Raw genomic sequence first — 23,020 nt, 5'->3', positions numbered from 1 at the left:
ACACCACTGAGAAGCGTACATCCAATTCAGTTTTGATTTCCTGAAGGACAGACTACCACCTTATGTCCATACGTCATGCCTTTGCCTGGGAGCCTTGGAGGGCTCGTTGGTCGAGATGTTCTCAGCCAGCTCGGGGCAACACTAACCCTTCCTGCTCAATCGCTTTTTCAATAGTCGCCACTGCTGACAGGCCGCCGACCCCAAGGATTCAGTGGAAATCTAATGAACCTGTGTGGGTCGAGCAGTGGCCTCTCTCTCAGGAGCGGCCGGCAATTGCACATGAACTTGTTAAAGAACAGCTACAAGTGAAGCACATCCAACCATCGCTCAGCCCATGGAATACTACAATCTTTGTCATCCCAAAGAAATCTGGGAAATGTCGATTGCTTCATGATCTGCACAAAGTAAAGGACCAGATGTGGACAATGGGAGCATTACAACGAGGGATGCCCTCTCCAACAATGCTGCCACAAGAATGGCATCTTCTATAGATTTGAAAGACTGTTTCTTCACAATACCCCTGCAAAAAGAAGACACAGTGCGGTTTGCCTTCACCTTACCATCAATCAATCAATAAAGTCCATCTCAGAGATTTGAGTGGGTGGTCCTTTCACAGGGGATGAAAAATTCTCCAACAATGTGCCAACTGTTTGTACACTGGGCACTGACACCTGTGCGTGCAAAACTCTCCCAGACAATTATCTATCACTACATGGATGATATTTTGTTCTGTCAACATGATCCATTCCGAGATGATGATCTTGCATTTATCACCGCTCAACTCGCAGCAAAAGGCTTGGTGGTTGCCCCAGAGAAAATTCAAAAGCAAGCTCCATGGAAGTATCTAGGGTGGATTCTGACATCTTCATCAGTCCACCCACAGAAATTAGAATTGACTACTGAGATCAATACCCTTAATGATGCACAGAGACTTATTGGAGATCTGCATTGGGTACGATCCATTGCTGGTATCAGAAATGATGAGATGGTACCTTTAATGGACCTTTTAAAAGGCACACATCCACAAACTCTGATTACCCTTTCTGTAAAACAGAAGAAATGCCTCCAATACCTAGGGAAGAAACTGCTTTCAACGCTAGCAAACAGAAGATTACCAGATGTGCCTTTAGGACTTCTGATTTGTAACCATCCTGTTGCCCTGTGTGCTATCATATTCCAGTGGCCTCCTTGGCAAAAAGAGAAAGGGGCAGAAGACCCACCTGAGAGCTGTCAAGATGCCAAGCAGCCTGACAAGAAGGTACAGTCAGTGAAATTAACAAGGAAATGTGCAGAGCCTTTGGCAATCCTTGAGTGGATTTTTACGCCGCATACGCCACCTATGAGTATTTGGCAGAGGACAGAAGCAATTGCTTATCTCATCAAAAAAGCGAGAACGCGAATTGTGGAAATTAGTGGTGCTGAACCAGAACATATCAGTCTACCAATAAAGATAGAAAACGTTGAGTGGATGCTGAGACACTCAGAACCAATTCAATTAGCGCTGCTCAGTTATCCAGGAACTGTACACAACAGGCAACCTAAAGATCCACGCTTACAGGTTATCCTAAAGCAGCAGTGGTTGCAACAGCCCAAAATAGTGCAGCAGCCAGTAGAAGGCCTTACAGTATATACTGAGGCAGGAAATCGACAGAAAAAAGCAGCCTGTACCTGGCGAGAAGGCTCAAGTTGGAAAAGCAAAACCATAGATGGAGATGCACATGACTCACTGCAGACATCAGAACTTACAGCTGTCTCACAGGCACTGTCTCATTGGCGAGACAGAAAACTGAACATTGTATCAGATTCATTATATGTGGTAGGAGTGGTACAACGTACTGAAGATGCTCTCATCAAGCTACCAAATAAAAAGCGATTGTGTCAACTATTTTTGCAAATCAAAAGAGCTATAGAGGACAGAAAAGAATCTTGTTGCATCATTCACATTCGCAGTCATCAAATAGAATTAGGTCTCGGAGAAGGCAATGCAAAAGCTGATACGCTTGTCAGTCCTGTTGTTGCAGCACCAAGACACTCCTTCGCAGCTGCAAGAGAGAGTCATGCTCTCTTTCATCAAGCTGCAAAAGCCTTACAGAGACAATTTAATATCAGCTCGGTAGATGCACAAGGCATTGTAAAATCCTGTCCACAATGCAGTCAATATGGAACCACTCTAGGCTTAGGTCTTAACCCTAGAGGCCTTCAAGCCTGTGAGATCTGGCAGACGGATGTAAAATATGTGCCTGAATTTGGTCGCCTCAAATATGTATGTGTCACAGTAGATACCTTTTCAAAAAAGATTTGGGCCACTGCACAAGTAGGAGAGAAAAGCATACATGTAATTTGATATATAGTAGCTTGTTTTGCTGTAATGGGAGTTCCAAAAGAACTGAAAACAGACAATGGGCCTGCATATTTAGGAACACAAGTTTCTCAGTTCCTACAAAAATGGGGAGTCAAACATGTAACTGGAATTCCCCATGTGTCAACTGGACAAGCCATTGTAGAAAGAGTCCATAAGACCTTGAAAGACTATTTAAGTAAACAGAAAACACCAGAACAATCAGACCCTGTCATTCGATTGCAACAAGACTATTCACTCTAAATTTCCTCAGTTTAGTTGGAGATTTAGAGCAGCCCCCGGTGGTAATTCATAATAGTCAGGTAAAGATGCAAGCTACCCCAGAAATTAAATTATAATATAAGAACCCAAAGACAGGTATCTGGGAGGGACCAAATCCATTGTTATTTAATGGACGCAGTTACAGTTGTGTTTCCACAGATGCTGGACCACTATGGGTGCCTAGCTGATGGACCAAACCAGCCACGAAGGATTTGAAGAACAATCAGAGTGTTGATGCCCTCAGTCAGTCACTGACCGGCTGCCAGCTGACATCATGAGAGCAGCAGATGTTTCAAGACTGAATCATGTTAAATCATAGTCTGTGAAAGAAATTCTGTAGAAGATCTAAAAAAGTGTAGAGGCTCCATCTAACTATATAAAGCAAATTGTAGTTGTGTGTTTACCCTCTCAGCAAATTGCTTTCACGCTTAGACTGCATATATACTAGACCACGTGTGTTAAAGGTGGTTAGATAATAGTTTAAAATAAAGAGTTTTAGTCTGTGTGGGAATTGTTATTTGTAGGTTATTGACAAGTATAGAAAATATATTAGTATAAAGTATAAGTATTCCCCCTTCAAGAGTTGGTGTAAGTGTATTTGAAAGTTCATTTAACGTTAAAGCTTTAACTGTGATTCTGCAAACATGGTGTCATTTGCATGGAACAAACTGCTTATGGTAATCGTGCTGTGTATAGTCCTGACCAACTGCTAACTAACATCCAAAAGTGACAGAACATGTGGGTCACTCTGGCACACTTAACAGGCCAAAAATCAATGTGTCTAAGCCTAACCACACCTGGAGATCCTTTTCACACCTGTCTCATAGGAGTCCCTGAATGAGATCCTCAAGCATTTAAAGGTTTAGTTAGTAATGAGACTCGACTGAATCGATCAGCAATGTTACAAGAGTGCAATCGCAATATTGGCCTCACATCGAGACAACTTGAAGCCTGCTGGCAAGCAAAAAGTATCAAAGTTCTTAATGTCACCATAGAGCCCCCAGAAGAATTAGTTTTGTTAGGTTCCACCAATACCTCAGGTGGATGGATAATGTTTGAACCCCTGACAAAAAGCCATCCTAACAAAGTAATGCAGCACTGGGCTACAGTCAACCCTATAGTTGATCTCGTTACTGCCACTGAAAGTAAAGCTTTTTATTCACGGTGCAATCTCACAGGACGATTACCAAAGCGATTACCTAGTTCAATATTCCTAATCTGTGGAGATAGAGCATGGAATGGAATTCCTGCTAGCCCACATGGAGGACCCTGTTATCTTGGGAAACTTACTTTGTTCCATCCAAGCTTACATCAATTGCTGAATGTAGCTGATAAAATAAAAAACATCAAACGGTCAAAGCAAAGCCTAAATGAATTTCAGTGTAATGATGTTAGAGACCCAGACATTTGGAATCGTGATATAATATGGGCAGCCTCCTTCTTCATTTCAGGAGCAGCTGCTGCTAATGGCTTAGCAACTCTAAAAAGGCTCGCTTGTTGGACTAGGAAAGAATTAAACTTAACATCAACAATGTTAAGTGAACTTTCAGCTGATGTGAGTAGTGTACATCATGCAGTATTACAAAATTGAGCTGCAATTGACTTTTTGCTCTTAGCACAAGGACATGGTTGTGAGGAGTTTGAAGGCATGTGCTGTTTGAATCTTACTGATCATTAAGGTTCCATCCATAAACAACTACAACAGCTACAGAATGGGTTACATGCCCTGAAAGAAGATAGTGACCCCATTAGAAGTTGGTTTGCCGGCTGGGGTATCACTGGATGGTTGAGGTCTCTTGTGCTAGAAGGGGGACAGATTTTACTTATAGTGTTAATTGGGATGATGCTTTTAAGTTGTATGTTGTCTTTGTAGAAGTGTAGAACGAGTCACATCCAAAGCCTGGATTGTGCAAAAAGAGAAAGGGGGAATTGTAGTGAATATTTTAACAGAAGGTGGGCATGATATATTAATAAAGGCTTGTCTGCACAAACCAACCTTTGGTATAAGTCGTGATATTAAAGGCTAAAGTCCTTGAAACTTTCCTGCAGGAGAGAGAATAAAGTAAAACAATATCCTTGTGTACGAGAGAAAAAATGTAAACCTGTGTGTATTAGCCAATAGTAACTTGCTTAGCCCGCGGACCCTGTAAAACCCTATAAAAGGTGTGCTAAAGATAGAAATAAACGGCATTCACTTTTATTTCTGTGAAGACTCGCGAATAGTCTGGCGGTCTCTCAATAATTTACATCAAAAATTTAGAAAGATCATATAAGATGAATTTGTAATTAAGTGTACCACAGCTAAGCCAAAAAGATTCATTAACTTCAGGGGGAGAAGTGCCTGTGTTTTGTCGACAGATTCAAAAAGGTCACCTGTTCATCTTACCAGACTGACTGCCTCTGAAAACATGAGACCCAGTAAACAGAGAAGTCACCATACAGACTTAGTACTCCAAACAAGATCAGAAGTGGAGCTGCCAGGACACAGTTGTGTCTGAAAACTACACAGACAGTTTGCCAACAGAAATTTTATCTTGTTATCATGATGTTGTGTCTTTAGCAATTTTCTTCAGTTATTCTCTGTTTTTAAGATTTGGAAGGATGTGAAGAACAATGCAAACATCGATGCCCTCAGTCAGTCACTGATCGGCTACCAGCTGACATCACAGGAGCAGCGGATGTTCCAAGACTGAATCATGTTAAATCATAGTCTGTTTGTGAGAAGAATTTTGTAGAAGATCTAAAAGAGTATAGAGACTCCATCTGACTGTATATAAAAGCAAAATTGTAACTGTATTTTTACCCTTTAAGCAAATTGCTTTCACACTTAGATTGAATGAATACCAGAGCACGTGTGTTAAAAGTAGTTAGATAATAGTTTAAATAAAAAAGTTTTAGCTTGTGTGACAATTGTTATTTGTAGGTTATTGATAATTTTAGAGAAGATATTAGTATAAGGTGTAAGTATTTCCCCTTCAAGAGTTAGGGTGAGCATATTTGAAAGTTCATTTAACTTTAAACCTTAAAGGAATTAATTCAACAAATTACACAAGCCTGATTAGCTGTGATTCTGAAAACATGGTGTCATTTGTGTGGAACAAACTGCTCATAGTAATTATGCTGTGTATAGTCCTGACCAACTGTCTGCTAACTAACATCCAAAAGTGACAGAACATATGGGTCACTCTGGCACACTTAACAGGCCAAAAATCAATGTGTCTAAGCCTAACCACACCTGGAGATCCTTTTCACACCTGTCTCATAGGAGTCCCTGAATGAGATCCTCAAGCATTTAAAGGTTTAGTTAGTAATGAGACTTGACTGAATCAATTGGCAATGTTACGAGAGTGTAATCGCACTGTTGGCTTCATGTCAAGATAACTTGAAGCCTGCTGGCAAGCAAAAATTATCAAGTTCTTAATGTTACCATAGGGCCCCCAGAAGAATTGGACTTGTTAGGCTCCACCATTACCTCAGGTGGATGGATAATGTTTGAGCCCCCGACAAAAAGCCACTCCAACAAAGTGATGCAACACTGGGCTACAGTTAACCATATAGATGATCTTATCACTAACACCGAAAGTAAAGCCTTTTATTCACAGTTCAATCTCACAGGATGATCACCAAGGCGATTACCTAGTGCAATATTCTTAATCTGTGGAGATAGAGCATGGAATGGAATTCCTGCTAGCCCACATGGAGGACCCTGTTATCTTGAGAAACTTACTTTGTTCTGTCCAAATTTACACCAATTGCTGAATATAGCTGGTAAAATAAGAAACATCAAACGGTCAAAGCGAAACCTGAATGAATTACAATGTGATGATGTTAGAGACCCAGACTTTTGGAATCGTGGTATAATATGGTTAGCTTCCTTTTTTACTCCAGGAGCAGCTGCTGCTAAAGGCTTGTCAACTTTAAAAAGGCTAGCTTGTTAGACCAGAAAAAAACCTGAATTTGACATCAACAATGTTAAGTGAACTTTCAGCTGGTGTAAGTAGTGTTAGTCATGCCGTATTGCAAAATCGAGCTGGAATTGATTTCTTGCTCCTGGCACAAGGACATGGTTGTGAAGAGTTTGAAGGTATGTGCTGTTTGAACCTTACTGACCATTCAGTTGCAATTCACAAACAACGAAAAGAGCTACAGAATGGGTTACATGCCCTGAAAGAAGATAGCGACCCCATTGGAAGTCGGTTAACCAACTGGGGCATTACTGGATAGTTGAAGTCTCTTGTGCTGGAAGGGGGATGAATTTTATTTATGGTATTAATAAGGATAGTTGTTTTAAGCTGTATGTCATCTTGTATTTGTAGAAGTGTAGAACAAATCACTTCTAAAGGCTGGCTTGTGCAAAAAGTGAAAGGGGGAATTGTAATAAAACATTTTAACAGAGTAAAAGCATGATATTTTAGTAAAATTCTGTCTGCACAAGCCAGCTTTTAATCCAGGTGACAATATTAAAGTCAGTGTCCTTGAAACTCTCCTGGAACAGTGAGAATAAAGGAAAACAATGGCATTGTGTACATGGAAAAGAATGTAAACAGTATGTATTAACCAATAGTAGCTTGTTAAGCCCCGCGAACCCTGTTGGACCCTATAAAAGTGTGCTAAGGATAGAAATAAATGACCTTCACTATACTTCTGTGAAGACTCAGTGAATAGTCTGAGCGGTTTTTCAATAAGATGCACCTCCCTTTAGTGAGGGAATGCCAACAGAAGATATTTGGTTCATTGATGCCTCAACAAAACAGGTAAATGGTCAGTGGCAATACAAGGCTGTTGCATCAAACATCAACACAAACAAATAACAGAAGAAGGTGAAGGTAGTGCACAAGTAGGACAGTTAAGAGCAGTTGTTTGAGCAGCTCAGAATGAAGCAACAATAATTTATGTGGACTCCTGTGCTGTTTGGGCTGGTGCTACCCAGTGGCTCTGCCTATGGCAATTACTAAATGGAGACGTAAATAGACCTCCCCTTTGGAGATCTTAAGATTGGCAATTATTATTAAATATAGCCAGAAAAACATAATTCAGGATAGGATGGGTTAAAGGCCATGCCAAGGATAACAAACCAGCCATAAACTTGAATGGAAAGTTGCAGGAATTAACTAAAATCAAGGAAATAAAGATAGAAGACTCCTCAAATCAGGAATGGTAGTGATTGGGAGAATGTTTACATCAGAAATTAGGTCACACTGATACAGAAGCACTTTATTTTGTTGCACAGAGCAAAGATTGGCCCCATAACAGGAAAACCTATGAAACTATTCTTACACAATATCCTCAGTGTAGATTAAAATTACAGTTAGATCACCCTGCTAAAGCACCACCCTTAAACATCAGTAAAAGCAAAGCTTTATGGTCTCCATGGCAAATTGACTACATCAGGCCACTCAGACCCTCTGAAGGATACTGATACATCCTCACAGGTATGGAAGTAGTCTTGGGACTACTCATGGTAGCTAAATGACAAAAGGCAGATAGTCAGATGAGACTGTTATGGTTTTCAAGTCTACCTACTCCTGATACCATCTAAAGTGATAATGGCTCACATTTCTCCTATAAGGGGGTACAGCAATGGGCCAAACAGGAAGGAATTAAATGGGTATTTCACACCCCATATTATACCCAGTCAAATGGAATCATATAAAGAGCTAATGGCCTATTGAAAAAGATCCTTAAACCACAAATGAGTGGATGGGATGCTGGAGTTCCCAGAATACTTCAACAACTAAATAATCAGTATGGATCTATAGAGAGCCCTGTGAGCCAAGCATTCTTTGTAAAACCTGAATAAAGTGTTCCACCTTTCATCAAAGGGGAACATCTAATAGCATTACAACCAGGACAACCTGTTATGGTAAAATTACCACAAATTGGAACTGTGCCCATGACCCTGACTAAACCTCATGGCCCACTTGCTTGGGAAGCTACTGACAACAGTGGTACAAAACATAGAATTAGTGCATGGTGGATTTTTCCTTCCTTTTAATCGAGTAACCTGTCTGGGAAAACCCCGCCAAGACTTGTTTTATTTTACTTTTTCAAAAAATGACACTGAGAATGATGCCAGCATGTCTCCACTGAAGATCAAAGGGCTGCTTATTCTTCTCACAGAAGAAATCAGCATCAGAATGGACCAGGCTGGGCACATACATCACCAAGCCCAACCCACTGTATGGAGACCCTCACTTTTCCTATCTGTAATGGTCACTATGGTAACAGTTGTAGCCACACTTGAGCCTGAAGACATTTCAATGATAATTGCTAATGAAACAAGCTATAATTGTACAAATTTTGGAGCTCTACCTAATAACAGGAATTTGGCAGAGGGAAATTTTACTATATGTGAAACACAATTTCCAACCACTGAAGGGGAAACTTACTCAGTTTCTAATTGACCTCCTTCATGAAACAGATGTTACAAGTCCAGTGGCTGCTCTGTGAGCATTACATTCAAACAAAATATGGAAAGGGAAGTAGTAGCATGTGGAGGTATAACATATCCACACCTGTAACTGGGCTAATGTATATTGGCACAACAAAAACTAATTTAACCCTCACAATGCATGCCACTACCTCCCAGGCTCCTGATAAGATTGGTGAAACCTTATCTTCACAAATTTCAAAAATTGAACCCTATGCCATCAAATATTCAGGTCAGCAAGTGCTCTTTAATCCTTCATAGTTGTCAGAGACTGAAATGGTTCATGCCTTAAACATTGTTATGAAGGAGTCTTGCCTATTACAGCAAAAAACTGTATAAAGAAGCTATAACCACAGAAGCCCACCCCTCCTTGAAGATGCCTGACTGGAACTTTGGACTGTGAGTTAAGCTGCCTAGAAAAGATAAAAGGGACACTATTGTTCAATCATCTCAGGTCTAGGAAGAAACAAGACTAAGGGAAAGGAATGCATCCACAAGAAAGCCAAACGCAGCAGAGAATCATCCCTGGCTGGGTTTGGGGTGGAGGAGACAACAGCCCACAGAGGCCAGGTTTACATAGACTCCCCCTCCAATCGAGGGTGGGGGGAGGAGGTTTTGGGTGTGTGGTGTAACCTCTGGTCAGAGGCACTGAACACCCATCCTCCCTTACACAAATCAGCCCAGTTGTGAAACCCCCAACCCCACAGGCCACATCCATGGGACATTCACGAGAGGCAGCTGATGGGGTGTCATAATCCATCAAATACCCCTCAAAGTGCTCCCAAAACTTATTCCTGAGGCCTTGGACCACATGATGCAACAGATCCAGAGTCTGCTGCAAGAGACTGTGTCAAACTGCTCTTCCTCCCCCCCCCCCGACCCAGAGAAGGTACCTGAGCATTCCCACATGGCCTGAGTGTATATTAATCCATTGGATTCTATGCTTTTTGGGGGCCTTCACCACCAGGAAGACAAGCTAGATAGGATCAACAGAACATAATTTGGATCCACAGACTGGTGATACTTTTAATCTGTCTCTGTCCCCCCACCTCTTTTCTGCTTCTTTCTCTTCCATTTTCTCTCTTCTTCTCTCTCTCTCATATTTACTATTAAATAAAACCCATACTATTGACTTTGGCATGTGGTCTCATTTACACCTTAATTCAGGCAGAGGCATTTTTAACAACTTTAAAACTGGACCGTAACAATGGTCCATCAGACGAGTGGAATTATCGATGTAGATCAATATCTCTGCAATCAAACCTGCCTGCTCACCATTCCTGTCTACATCCTATGCAGGGTGGTTGGCATGGTTGCATGGATGGACCTTCACCTCTCCAAAATGATCAAGGAGAGATGTGACTAATATACTGGGGACAGGATTAGGAGTATTAAATAGCATGGCTGCTGAAGTCCTAGCAAACAAAATAAACTCAGTAACAAGTGATCTATACTCATTAAAACATCCATTACAATCTTCTTTATTGGCATTAGGAACTAATCAATGGCTCATCAGATATACATATGTCCTGAGTTGATTATGATGTTAAATTGTATCCCCATTCGTCCACCTAACCCAGACACAGTTTTTGTATTCTTAAAACTTCATCTAAGAGTAAAAGTGAGTGGAAAAGAAGCACCGAGTCTGTTATCAGAGGCTGTACTTGCTCCCCCCCCCCCCCCCCATCGGGAGTTTTGACTACAGCACAGACAGACAACAAGGCAGAGAGGTCTTCCTGGACTGTTTTCTTTCCCTTTTTCTGAAACGAATCAAACCTGCTCTGGACTGGGGACTCGGGGGAGCAACGGGAGCTTGCACCCGTGGACTACCGGGAGCCCAGCCTGGGCAGCGGCATTTTCCAGCGCCAGAGGGACTGATAACAGAGCAAACACCCACAGGAAAGAGACCCTCTGAAGTTTGTCATCTCTTCTGAATGGCGAGAGGTTTTGTAATTTGATATTGTTATAAATGCAAAGGCAAATTCAGGATAAAAATAAAAAGAGAAATTTATTATAAAACAACAAAGAACAAACAACGAGAAAAAAAAACCACAATAAAATGGTCAGCGCAGCGCTGGGTGGACAGGGTCTACACCAAAGGTATAGGATTCCCAAATCCACGTTTGAGGGTTCTCAAGCCTGGGGTTTTATAGAGATTTTATGTCCTCAGGCTAGAATTCCAAGCAGGCTCCATTCACCAAGTGTCCTTGATTGTCAGGTGAATGGATTTCCTGGCATGGAAAAATAGAGCTAACAAGTGTCCGGACAGAATCTCCTCATATGTAAAGAGATTCTGTATGTATTTCAATTTGTGTCATCAGGGCAGAGTGGTGGGATCCGGGCCGGTGCCGATGGATATCTCGGCAGTGCTTTTCCCTTTGTCCCTTTTGATTGCTTTTCCAACATCGGTTTGACAGGTGGGGTGTTCAGGTCTGGCGATGACTATCTTCTCGGGGCTTGTCTTTTTGTCGACCTGATTGTTTCCCAACAGAGATCTGCAGGGCGTTGCTCAGGTCCGGAGATGGATATCTTCTCCGAGCCAGTTCTTTTGTCCTCCTGATGGCCCTCGTCCTGTCTATTTTCTGAGCTGATGTGCCTGCTTGTGTTTGTTATCTGGGTGTTGGTTGCAATCTGTTGCCTCTCAGAGGGAAATCCCGACCAGACCCGGAGAAGGATTTTTTTTACATTTTGAATTTTATATCATTACAAACACATATATATCTTATTTATACTTTTTACGAATTTTTATTCATAGATTAATTTATTACAATATCATTCATTTTTGTGCTGGGTAGTGCTGTACCTGTGAAATAAACAGGTTTTTTCCACTTCTCTCAGAGGAATCTCTTCCCGAACCGGTTGGGGGGTGGGAGGAAAGGGCCACGTGGGTTTGCTTCCCGGGGGGGAGCCCCACTGGAGGTCTTCTGCCAAATTTGCCCTAAACCAGGACAACATATTACCTCACTTGGAAAGAACTGATGAAAAGGATGACCAGCTGATAGTGAATGCTCTCAGTGCAGCCCAAACCAATACTTCTTATGCTCTCAACTGCATCCAAGCTCAATTGTGGATACAATTTACTGCAGCAGCAATTATAAGGGAGGGCTATGAAGGTACATTTCCCACTGAAATTCATAAGATAATCTGGGACAATACAAAAAAAATTGAAAGAGAATTTTAATCTTGGTGGCATCTAGTTAACTTCACCTATGACCCTACCAACAGTAAAGCCATAGCTTTTGTTTTAACAATACACAGTGCTTTGGTATACCCTGTATACCTAATAATTGCACTGGAGTTAAATCACCATGGAACTATACTCTATCCAATACAACATAGAGTATGGCCCCCAACAAAATGGGAACAAGTGGCAAACTGTTGATGTTGATGCATGTGTTGTGCAAGAACAGGGATTTATTGGTGAAATAACACAATTAAGGCCCAAGACATTTGTCTTGACACTGAACAAAATGTTTGTCATTTTGAAATACACCCTGATGAAATCTTTGAAACTGTGCTTGTGTACGTTGGAAAGGGTTGTGTTTGTATGAGAACTATTTGTGATTCCATACTTATAGAACACACCACTATAGAAATGAGCAATAACTCAAACATTTGTGTTTGCAATTTTTCCAGAATTAGGGGATGCAACTTCAACTTTTCAGCTCCTGTCACAACCCATGAATTACTACAATCTACCTACAGGTCCTATGAAGATTTACTTCCCCCCCCCCCCCCATTGGAACAAACTTTACACTAGTGAAAAAATTACTGGAGCACAACAAACCATGCCAACTGCTGAAACATGTCTGAAACAATGGACACAGAACCCTAATCATTGTTCATCATGATACAGAAGTGACATACCATGTCTTGGAAAGAGTGATGAGAGATGGAGAACATCACTAGTAGGACATTTTGTTCAGGTGGTCACCAATGACAACAGGAATTCTAGATCTAATGTTGCACTCTATTGTAATCTTGCTGATTTTTGGACATATTATGCTCATTGTTGAATATTGTCCTATATGTTAGAATGGATACTGGCTAGACAGGTAACACTGTCACACAGACCTACTTGCATATATAATATTGTTCCATCATGTTCAAAGAAGTAAAAACAAAAAATAAAATTTAGGTAACCAGATAAAATATTTCCCTGATTTTATAATTGGAACATAATTAAACTTTTGTTTATAGGCAAAAAGGCAAGACATGACCATACCACCACTCTGTTAGGCAAGAGAACTTGACTTTAGTCACGGGGTAGCTTATGGTAGTGCATCCACCCCCCTCTCCTCCCCTGCCATGATGTGAGAAATGCTCATTAGGCCTCAGCCTTGATGAACAGCACCTGGGCTCAGCTCCTCTTGAGCTTGCCAGAAACACTGTCTGCTCCCAGGAACTAGTGCTGGCTAATGAGCTTCTGGGGTTTTCTTAATGGACAGCTTTGAAAACATTTTTGCCTGAATAACAACCCAAGTGGGATGATATTTTTGTTCTCACACTTTCAAAGAAAGTTTATTGTTGCAAAGACAGAAAGTACTTTGGACCCGATTAGCATAAGAGATTTGATAGTCAGGATGCCTTGGCAAGAACAAAGAGAGCTTTGAAGATTGCAAGAGGATTGGATCAGACTGGTGACAGGGAAGAAGATTGAATCAATTTCTGCAAGTAGATGTTGCAAAAATGTATAAGCTTGTTTGTATGATGTTTAACCAAATCATTGTAGTAAAAAATTACTAGCCTTCCTAGAATGGTATATAAGCATATGTAGCCCACAGTAAATTTGGATTTCTGATCACCAGTTGTCCCCATCTCTCTCAATTGCCGATAGTTTATGACTTAAAGTGTGGCCAGGATGGAACATTGTTATGACCAAAGCCCACTCTCTTGCAACCCTATAAACAGCAGTCCAAAGTAAGACCTTTTGAACTCTCCTGGCCTGCAGCAGCTGCAACCAGCAACCTCCCTAAGTGGGACCTCTGAGAGCCAGTGAATTCTTTAGTTTGCTATACTCAGAGGATCATTGAACAACGATGAATCCTGGGCTGATACAGAATCACAAAATCACAGAATTAACTAGGTTGGAAAAGACCTTTGAGATCATCAAGTCTAACCCATGACCTAAAACTTCCTCATCAACTAAACTATGGCACTGAGTGCCACGTCCAGTCTTTTTTTTAAAACACATCCAGGGATGGTGACTCCACCACCTCCCTGAGCAGATGATTACAGTGCCCAATCATGCTTTCAGTGAAGAATTTTTTCCTGATGTCTAACCTAAACTTCCCCTGGTGCAGCTTAAGACTGTCTTCTGGTTCTGTCAGTGGTTGCCTGGGAGAAGAGACCAACCCCCACCTGACTACAACCTCCTTTCAGGTAGTTGTAGAGTGATAAGGCCTCCCTCAACCCTTCTCCCATTGAGAAGTCAGTATTTCACTACCTTTGAGAGGTATTTTTCACAGGTACCTTGTACAGACTCTATATCTGTGTGCATGCAAGGGCATGTATGCTATAGCAAATGTGGGAGAAACGCTGCTGTCCAAGATTCTTAAGTACTTTAGATTTGTAAGTTAAGCCTGTAAGTAAGGTACTGTTGCAGTATAGTAAATCCTATATGAATCCTTTGGTAAATTGTTTAAGTTATAAGTCAAGATAAGTACTGTTAAGTTTAAATGCTGTTAAGTGCTGGTGGACCTTTAGGCCGCATTTCTTTTTATCCTTACCCTTTCTATCCTTTTGTCTCTCTCTCACACACACACCCCTCCACATAGATATTTTTCAGTTTATTTTGGTTTGGATTGATTGACTGAATTTTTTCATAACCATCTAGTAAGTAGCAGAGTGAACCTTGCCAATGAACTTTGTTGTGCTGTTGCTTTTATATTAAATCTGTTTTTACTGATACCTTTGCTGGTGATTCTTTAAGTGATTTTAAAACACTCATTCATGACACCTGGGCTGCTGCATTCAAACCAGCCTGGTCAGCGGGTCGAGGGAGGAGATTGTGCCCCTCTGCTCTGGTGAGACCCCACCTGAATACTGCATCCCGCTCTGGGGTCCCCAACACAAGAAAAACAGACCTGTTGGAGCAAGTCCAGAGGAGGCCACAAAGATGATCAGAGGGCTGGAGCTCCTTTTCTATGAAAATAGACTGAGAGAGTTTGGGTTGTTCAGCCCTGGATAAGGCTTTGAGGAGACCTTATATCACCTTCCAGTACCTAAAGGGGGTTTATAAGAGAGCTGGACAGGGACATTCACAAAGGCCTGTAGTGACAGGACAAGGAGGAATGGCTTCAAACTGCCAGAGGGCAGGGTTAGATTAGATATTAGGAAGAAATTCTTTACTGTGAGGGTGGTGAGGCCCTGGCACAGGTTGCTCAGAGAAGCTGTGGATGCCCCATTCCTGGAAGTGTTTAAGGCCAGGCAGGATAGAGCTTGGAGCAACCTGATCTAGTGGAAGGTGTTTCTGTCCATAGCAGGGGATTGGAACTAGATGATGTTTGAGGTTACTTCAGACCCAAACCATTTTCTAGGCTCTATGAAATTGTGTTGATAAAATTCCATGAATCATTTAATATCAAAGATAATTAATTCTAAGTATTTGAAATTATAAGTATATTACCCCTATAAAACATTAACAAATAGGATTTTACCTTTTCTTAGGAGTGGAAATTACAGTTTTTATATTAACATTTTCTACACTGTTATTTTTTATCTCTTACCAGGTCTTTCCTTGCCAGTTCCTTTTGACTCAGAAAATTTCTGTATTAAACTCTTAACTGTAGTATTTGTCATATTATCAATAAACTCTTCATGTACCTGTAAAAAAGAAAAAAGACAATACACTCCACAAAAGTAATTTTAAAACCAGTAATTTAAAGAATGTAATTATCTTTAAAAAGTGCTTTTTTCTAGAGTTAGGGTTCAAAATACTTGCCTCTAAAATATATTACAGGACTTCCAAACATTTACAGGTATCTTAACAAGGAAATCCCTTCTTTGCTTTAGTATTAGCAAAGGTATTTAAGATACAGATGCAGATGAGAAATGAAAGAATACAGCTTGATGATGCATTTATGATTTACTTCCATTTCTTTTATCTGAACCACTTTTGTAATCCATAATTTTCTGAATTTGTCCGCAACATGTCCCACTACAATGTCTCTTAAGCCAGCACCACTTAATGGTGTAAACTATTACCAATGTATTCTGACAATTCCCACCTGCTTGAGTAAAAGCATTACCCTTGTAATGTTTTTTAGTCTGACAAAGGAACAACCACATGGTTAATAAGATTTTCCAGCAAGGCAGTATGTATATGCTTTAGAAATAAATAGCATGACCCTTGCAACTACCATTCATTAGCAGAAAACCTCAAAGCCAAGGAAAACAGTGACTCAAATTATGTATATACAAATAAACCTACATTTCAGAACATCAAAAGTTAAGGACTACTTATAAATATTATTAATTAAACCAACTTGCATCTAGAGAAAATACACTATAAAAACTTCTTTCAGTACTGTTACTAGAGGTCTTTTGCTCATAAAAACCAAAGAATATAAAAAATTTGGAAGTTTTCAGAATGATATAATTTCAAGTTTTAGTTAAAGAAAAGCACAAGTATCCTGAAATGTGTGAAATGGGTTCTAATTAATATCTAGGGAAAATAATTCAAAATTGTCAATATATATATTCTTTTTGGTTAACACAAAATGTAACAATTATTCAGTCTTCTTCTGTAAAATTTGTGATACTGAACTTATAACTACACCAAGAATCAATAAAAGATTCAGGTTATGTTGAATTTAGATATTAAAAAGATTTGCAATACAATGAACAAAATTAGAGGATGACTCATTTAATAAAAAAAATTCAGAGAAGCTTGAATAACAAGAGAATGCACATATAGAAACATCAATAAAGACCAAAACAGCAATTTAGTAGATGTTTCAATCTCATTCAAACATTTCATAAACAAGTTCAATACTTGCATAATGTTTGATATCTGTGGTAAAAAGAACCATATCTGCTTCAAAGTCTTTTGAATTCTGTAGATCATTTCTGTCTATCTCCAACTCATACTGGTTTTAAAATCTACAATCATTTGAAAGATATGATGCTGTAATTACCACAAACACAGTAGGAAACGTTTCATTTAAGAGTTAAGAAATATATGTAGCATGATCCAAACAAATGATAATATAAAAATTACCTCTCCTATTTGCAAATGAATTTCTTTTATGCTATTTGACAATGATTCTATAATCTCTTTCATATGCAGAAGGTGTGTTTCTTCAATGTCTTGAAATTTCTGTAAAATACAAAGTTATTCATAATGAAAAGAATCATTGAAAAACGAAATCTTAAATTTTAAGAAATATAATAAACAGAAAACCAGTTTTTTTTCAGATTTTGATCATGGTAATGACAATTTTTAAGAAAAGAAGATGCAGAGTTCATAGTTATGAAATAATGTACTTTATAATAACCTTTTAGAAGCATTATCCAACTTTTCTATTTACTCTTTAAACCTTCACCTATCTTGATTTTTTTTATCCTGACCTATTTCTACCAAAAGAAAATAGGATGGAAGGATGTTTAATAAAAAAAAAAACAAAACTTTTTTCATATCTGACGAATTTAGTTTATTTATCTAACTCCAGAAATCCTATTTCTGAATCTGTTTTGCGACTCCTCATCACCGTCTTTTCCTGCTCACAATATACACATGCTTTATGTTTCTTCAGTTAAATCTATATCCTTTGCTTCTTTAAATGCAATTTATTTGTTTGATCTTTAAACTCACTGTATAAAAGCTTTGCAGTTTTTTCTGTAATTTAGGATCACAGAATATTCTGAGTTGGAAAGGATGCAAAAGGATTGTCAAGTCCAACTCTGAAGTGAATGACCCACACAGGGATCAAACCTTCAACCTTGGTGTTATTAACACCATGCTCTAGCCAACCGAGCTAATCAATTTGTCCTTCTTTTCAACCTTACCCAGGCTTTCACCTGACACCCATTTTAAAATAATTTCCAATGTCTTTAATGACCCTTTCCTAGCCAAAGATCAGAACTAAAAAGGTAAACCAACCCAACAGTAAACCATAATCATCTTGAAATCCATGTTTTACTCCAGCTCTGTCCTAGTTCTCTTCCTACTTCTGTGGCTGTCCAAACTTTGGAGCACCACTTAATCTTCTTTCCAACTTCTCCAGGGTTTTCTGAAGATCATCTCTTCATATTTCACACCTCTTGGTACTCTTGATTCACAAACAAGTACCACTTCATATAGACAAATCAAATCTCTCTTCTAAACTCAGTCTTTCTTTTGCCATACTTATATGCCTCCCTAGCCATCAATCAAGCAGATAATTTTTTTTTTTCTCAAGTGGTCATCCTCTTTAGCCTATTCTAAGATGTTATTTCTTTTACTGACTGTGATTACTTAAGCTATATTATTTTACTTTCAAAGCTATCTATGGCCCATCTCTATAATATCTACTCTCAACCACTATCAGGATGTCAACATCTGTATGCAATGTGATCTTCCAGCCTATTTTCCTGATTTCATCTGGGATAAGAGTTCATTTCTTCTCAGTAGCTGGTACAGTGCTGTATTTTGGATTCAGTATGAGAATAATGCTGATAACACACTGATGGTTTTGGTTGTTGCTGGGCAGTGCTTACCCTGAGACAAGAGCTTTACAGTCTCATGCTCTGCCAGTTAGGAGCTACACAAGAAGCTGGGAGGGAGCACAGCAAGGACAGTTGACCCAAACTGGCCAAAGGGATATAACAATAATAATATGGTATGGAATATTTTATTTTTTTCAATTATTAAACTGTTCTTATCTCAACATAGTCTTTACCTTTTTCCAATTCTCACAAGGCATCAATGTCACTTTGATAATAGCAGGTAATTTAATAAATTAGAAGAAAGGAAAAAATGTTAAATTTATAGAACAGTATTGGTGGAGTTTATGAAAAGAGGACAGTTAAGTGAGGATGATTACCTAGAATATAGCCCCAGCAATTCAAGGTGTTTGCATCCTCAGAAAAATTTTATCTGAATGATCTAAAACAGATTTAAGTTAATCAAACTGGTTTTGCACTGAAACAGCTGAGAATGCTCACGCTGTTCACTTATTTTGTTTTTAGAATTAGTATATTTAAAGTGAGATGTACTGCAAATTAAGATAATCTAGGTTGTGATTGATTGGCACAGGGTGCTAGTGAGGGTCCTCTGCCCATGATTCTGAAATGTGCTGGCCACACTGGAACGCACTTGCAGTTTTATGGAGATGAGACAGGGACTCCTGAGGTAACAGAAGCCAACAGGGAAACACCAGAGAATTATCTCAAAGGAATTAAAGGGTGTTCCTCTAGGAAAGTGACACAGCTGACAGCCCAGCTGAGGTGCCTTTACACCAGTGCACACGGCATAGACAACAAACAGGAAGAGCTGAAAGCCACCATACTGCTAGAAAGCTACGACCTTGTTGCCATTACTGAAACTTAGTGGGATGAATCCCATGACTGGAGTGTAGCTATCAATGGCTCCAGGCTGTTCAGAAGGGACAGGGGAGGAAGGAGAGGTGGAGGGGTTCACCTCTACATCAAGAGTTGGATTGAGTGTGAAGAGTTGTCTCTGAAGAACAGCCACAAACAGGTTGAAAGCCTGAAGGTAAGAATCAGACCAAGGCAACAAAGAGAACTTAGTGGTTGGTGTCTACTACAGGCTGCCTGACCAAGAAGAACCTATCAATGAAGCCATCTTACTCCAGCTACAGGAGGCATCACAGTAACAGGCTCTTGTCCTGCCGGGGGACTTCAACCACCCTGACATCTGTTGGGAAAATAGCAAGGAGAGCTGTAGGCAATTCAGGAGACTCCTGGAATCCATACAGGATAACTTCTTGATCCAGGTAATAGACAACCCTACCAGAGAGGATGTGATACTGGATCTGATGGTCACCAATGTAAGCAAACTAATTGGAGATGTCAAGACTGGAGGCAGCCTGGGCTGTAGTGATCATGCACTGGTGGAGTTTGCAGTCCTGAGGGACAAGGGTCAGCTAAGGAGGAAAGTTAGGTCCCGAACTTTAGGAAAGCAAACTTCCAGTTCTTCAAGGAGATAGTCAATAGGATCCCCTGGGAGATTTCCCTCAGGGACAAGGGAGTGGAACAGCTGGCAGATCTTTAAGGAAGTCTTTCATATAGTGCAAGAGGTTGTGATCCTCGGGAGCAAGAAATTGGGCAAGGAAGGCAAGGGACCAACATGGCTGAGTAGGGAACTGCTTGTCAAACTAAAGGGAAAGAAACAAATGCACAGGCAGTGGAAACAAGGACAAGTGACCTGGGAAGAATATAAAAATGAAGTTGGATTGTGTAGGGCTGGGGTCAGGAAGGCCAAGGCAAAACTGGAACTCAGCCTGACAAGGAGCACAAAGAATAACAAGAAGGGCTTCTACAGGTATGTCAACCAGAAAAAGAAAGTAAAAGAAGGCATATCCCCCCAAAATAAACACTGGTGAACTGGCAACAAAAGATGAGGAAAGTCTGAGGTGCTCAACAACTTTTTTCCTCATTCTTCAATGGCAACCTCTCTTCCCACACCTCTCAAGTGGATGGACAGCAGAATGGGGACTGGGGAAGCAAAATCCCTCCCACTCTAAGTGAAGATCAGGTTTATGACCACCTGAGGAACCTGAACGTACATAAGTCTGTGAGACACAGTGAGGTGTGTGGGAACTGACAGTGGTCAAATAAGAGATTTTTAGGCTTCAGGCACTAGCTTGAGCCTGTGGGAAAGTCAAGTACACAACTTTCTCACTCTGGACTAGGAAATCATAAGGAGGAATCCAAACAGTCCTTAGAGAAGGAAAACAACCTTTGCAGGTGTTGTTTGTCACCTTGTTGTTTACTTACAAGAAACAGTCAAGGGGTGTTGTTCCTAACTGTCCAATGATGGTGATGTGTTGGTTTGATGACCAGTGAAAGGTTTACCTTTTTGGACCTTCTTGGAACTGTCTATAAAAGAAGATCTGGAAGAATAAAATGTGCTCTCTGTTGCAACTAAAGCTAGAGAGTCTGTGTTGTCACTTTTGCCGCTCCTAATACAGTGCAACAAGATGCATCCCAGAGTCCTAAGGAAACTGGCTGATGTAGTTGCCAAGCATCTCTCCATGATATCTGAAAAGCCATGGCAGTCAGGTGAAGTCCCAGGTGACTGGACAAAGGGAAACATTGTACCCATCTGTCATGGGTTAGCTTCACCTTTAAGACTGAGTGAAAAAAAGAGGAAGTTGAAGCTACTGGTGACTGATGGGAGTTTTTCTTCCTGACCAATTATCAGCCATTTCCAAGAATTGACAGCAGATCTGACCATTAAAAAGTGAATTCAACTTGTAAACACCCCCTTAAGAAGTACATGCTGAGCTCTCTCACTCTCTTTCTGGTTTCCGGCGTTTAAGAGGTAACAAGCTCTGTGTTAGTTTCCCCCCCCCTCCCAGGCCCGGGACAAGGCCGCAGGGATGGGGGGGAGGAGGAGAGAAAAGCCGAGCTTAACACTTTTGTTTAGTTTTCAAGGTCTGCTGTTAGACTGAAACCTGACACTATGAACTTTTGCAGCTTTCTTAAAACTTTTAATTCTTTTACTACCTGAATAAACAAACAGATTACTCCTTTTTCTTAGAAAAGACAGAGAGAGACAATTAACATGTAAGACATCATAAAACTACCAAAAACAGTGAAGACAAGAGTTAAGTTTAAATAAGAAAGAGAGAAAAGGAGATGCTTGTTGCTGAAAAGTCTTTCTGTTGCAGCTATGGAGATGGACAGTAGTTTAAAGACTCCTTTAATTCATGACTAGAGTATGGGAGGAATAAAGTATTCAAAGAGTGGACTTTAAAAAAAAAGAAGAGTAGTTATGATGCTGTGAGTTGCTGGAACTTGTGAGTGAAGTGAAGATTTTAAAGCCTTAAAGGAGCCAAAGGGATGGCTGTTTTCCAGGAAGGCTCACAGAGACAACTGAAGAAGATTTTTACCTTTGAATCACTTATCCTTAAAAATAACATCCCTAGATTCAATTTGACCCATTGCACACTTCAGAATAGTGTGAAATGGGAGGAGTAGACTCTAGAAACTCCATGGATTAGCAGAAAGAGACTTCTGTTTCTCTACGGGGACTGATGAAAAGACTCTAAAATTGAGACTGTTTTTGACCACCAAGATTGTAAAACTATTTTTTTTTTTTGTCTCTATGTTGTTATGTGTACAAAGAAATGATCAAGTAGTGAAAAGTAAAAGGGTTCTCTGAAAGTTTATTTTGGTATTCTTATTCTAGTAGTTTGTTAATAAACTGTCTTTATTCCTTTTAAGTTTTAAGCCTGTTTTGCTCTTATTTTAATCCATATCTCTAGCAAGAAATAAGTAGTTTTTTGTTACTAGCTTAAAACCACGACACCATCTTTAAAAAGGGTTGAAGGTAGGATCCTGGGAACTACTGACCTATCAACATCACCTCTGTGCCTGGGAAGACCATGGAACAGATCCTCCTAGAAGCTCTGCTAAGTCATATGGAGGACAGAGAGGTGATTCAGGACAGCCAGCACAGCTTCACTAAGGGAAAAACCTGCCTCACCAACCTGTGGCCTATGATGGAGTGACTGCATCAGTGGACAAGAGAAGGGCTACAGATGTCATTTATCTGGACTTCTGTAAAGCCTTTGACATGGTCTCCCACAACATTCTTCTTGCTAAATTAGAGAGTGATGGATTCAATAGATGGACTGTTAGGTGGATAAGAAAGTGGTTGGAACCATCCAAGGTCAGTAGTTCCCAGGATATCCAGCTCTGGGCTCCCCAGCACAGGAAAGACATTGACCTGTGGGAAGGAGTCCAGAGGAGGCCACCAAGATGATTAGAGGGATGGATCACCTCTCCTATGAGGAAAGGCT

The 23,020-nt window shown here is 40.2% G+C and overlaps 1 protein-coding gene across 1 annotated transcript in view; it reads right to left on the bottom strand.

Moving 5' to 3' along the window:
- Positions 1-23,020, bottom strand: part of LOC131591634 (F-BAR domain only protein 2-like) — a 354,200-nt gene that overhangs the window by 143,208 nt on the left and 187,972 nt on the right. The window contains exons 7-8 of the mRNA XM_058862533.1: positions 17,272-17,370; positions 15,779-15,875 (exon numbers count right to left, since the gene is read on the bottom strand). Coding sequence (XP_058718516.1) covers positions 15,779-15,875; positions 17,272-17,370 — 196 coding nt within the window. The remainder of the gene's footprint in view (positions 1-15,778; positions 15,876-17,271; positions 17,371-23,020) is intronic.

This window comes from Poecile atricapillus, chromosome W (genome assembly GCF_030490865.1).
Source record: "Poecile atricapillus isolate bPoeAtr1 chromosome W, bPoeAtr1.hap1, whole genome shotgun sequence".
NCBI lineage: Eukaryota > Metazoa > Chordata > Aves > Passeriformes > Paridae > Poecile > Poecile atricapillus.
This window is presented reverse-complemented; position numbering and strand designations above follow the sequence as displayed.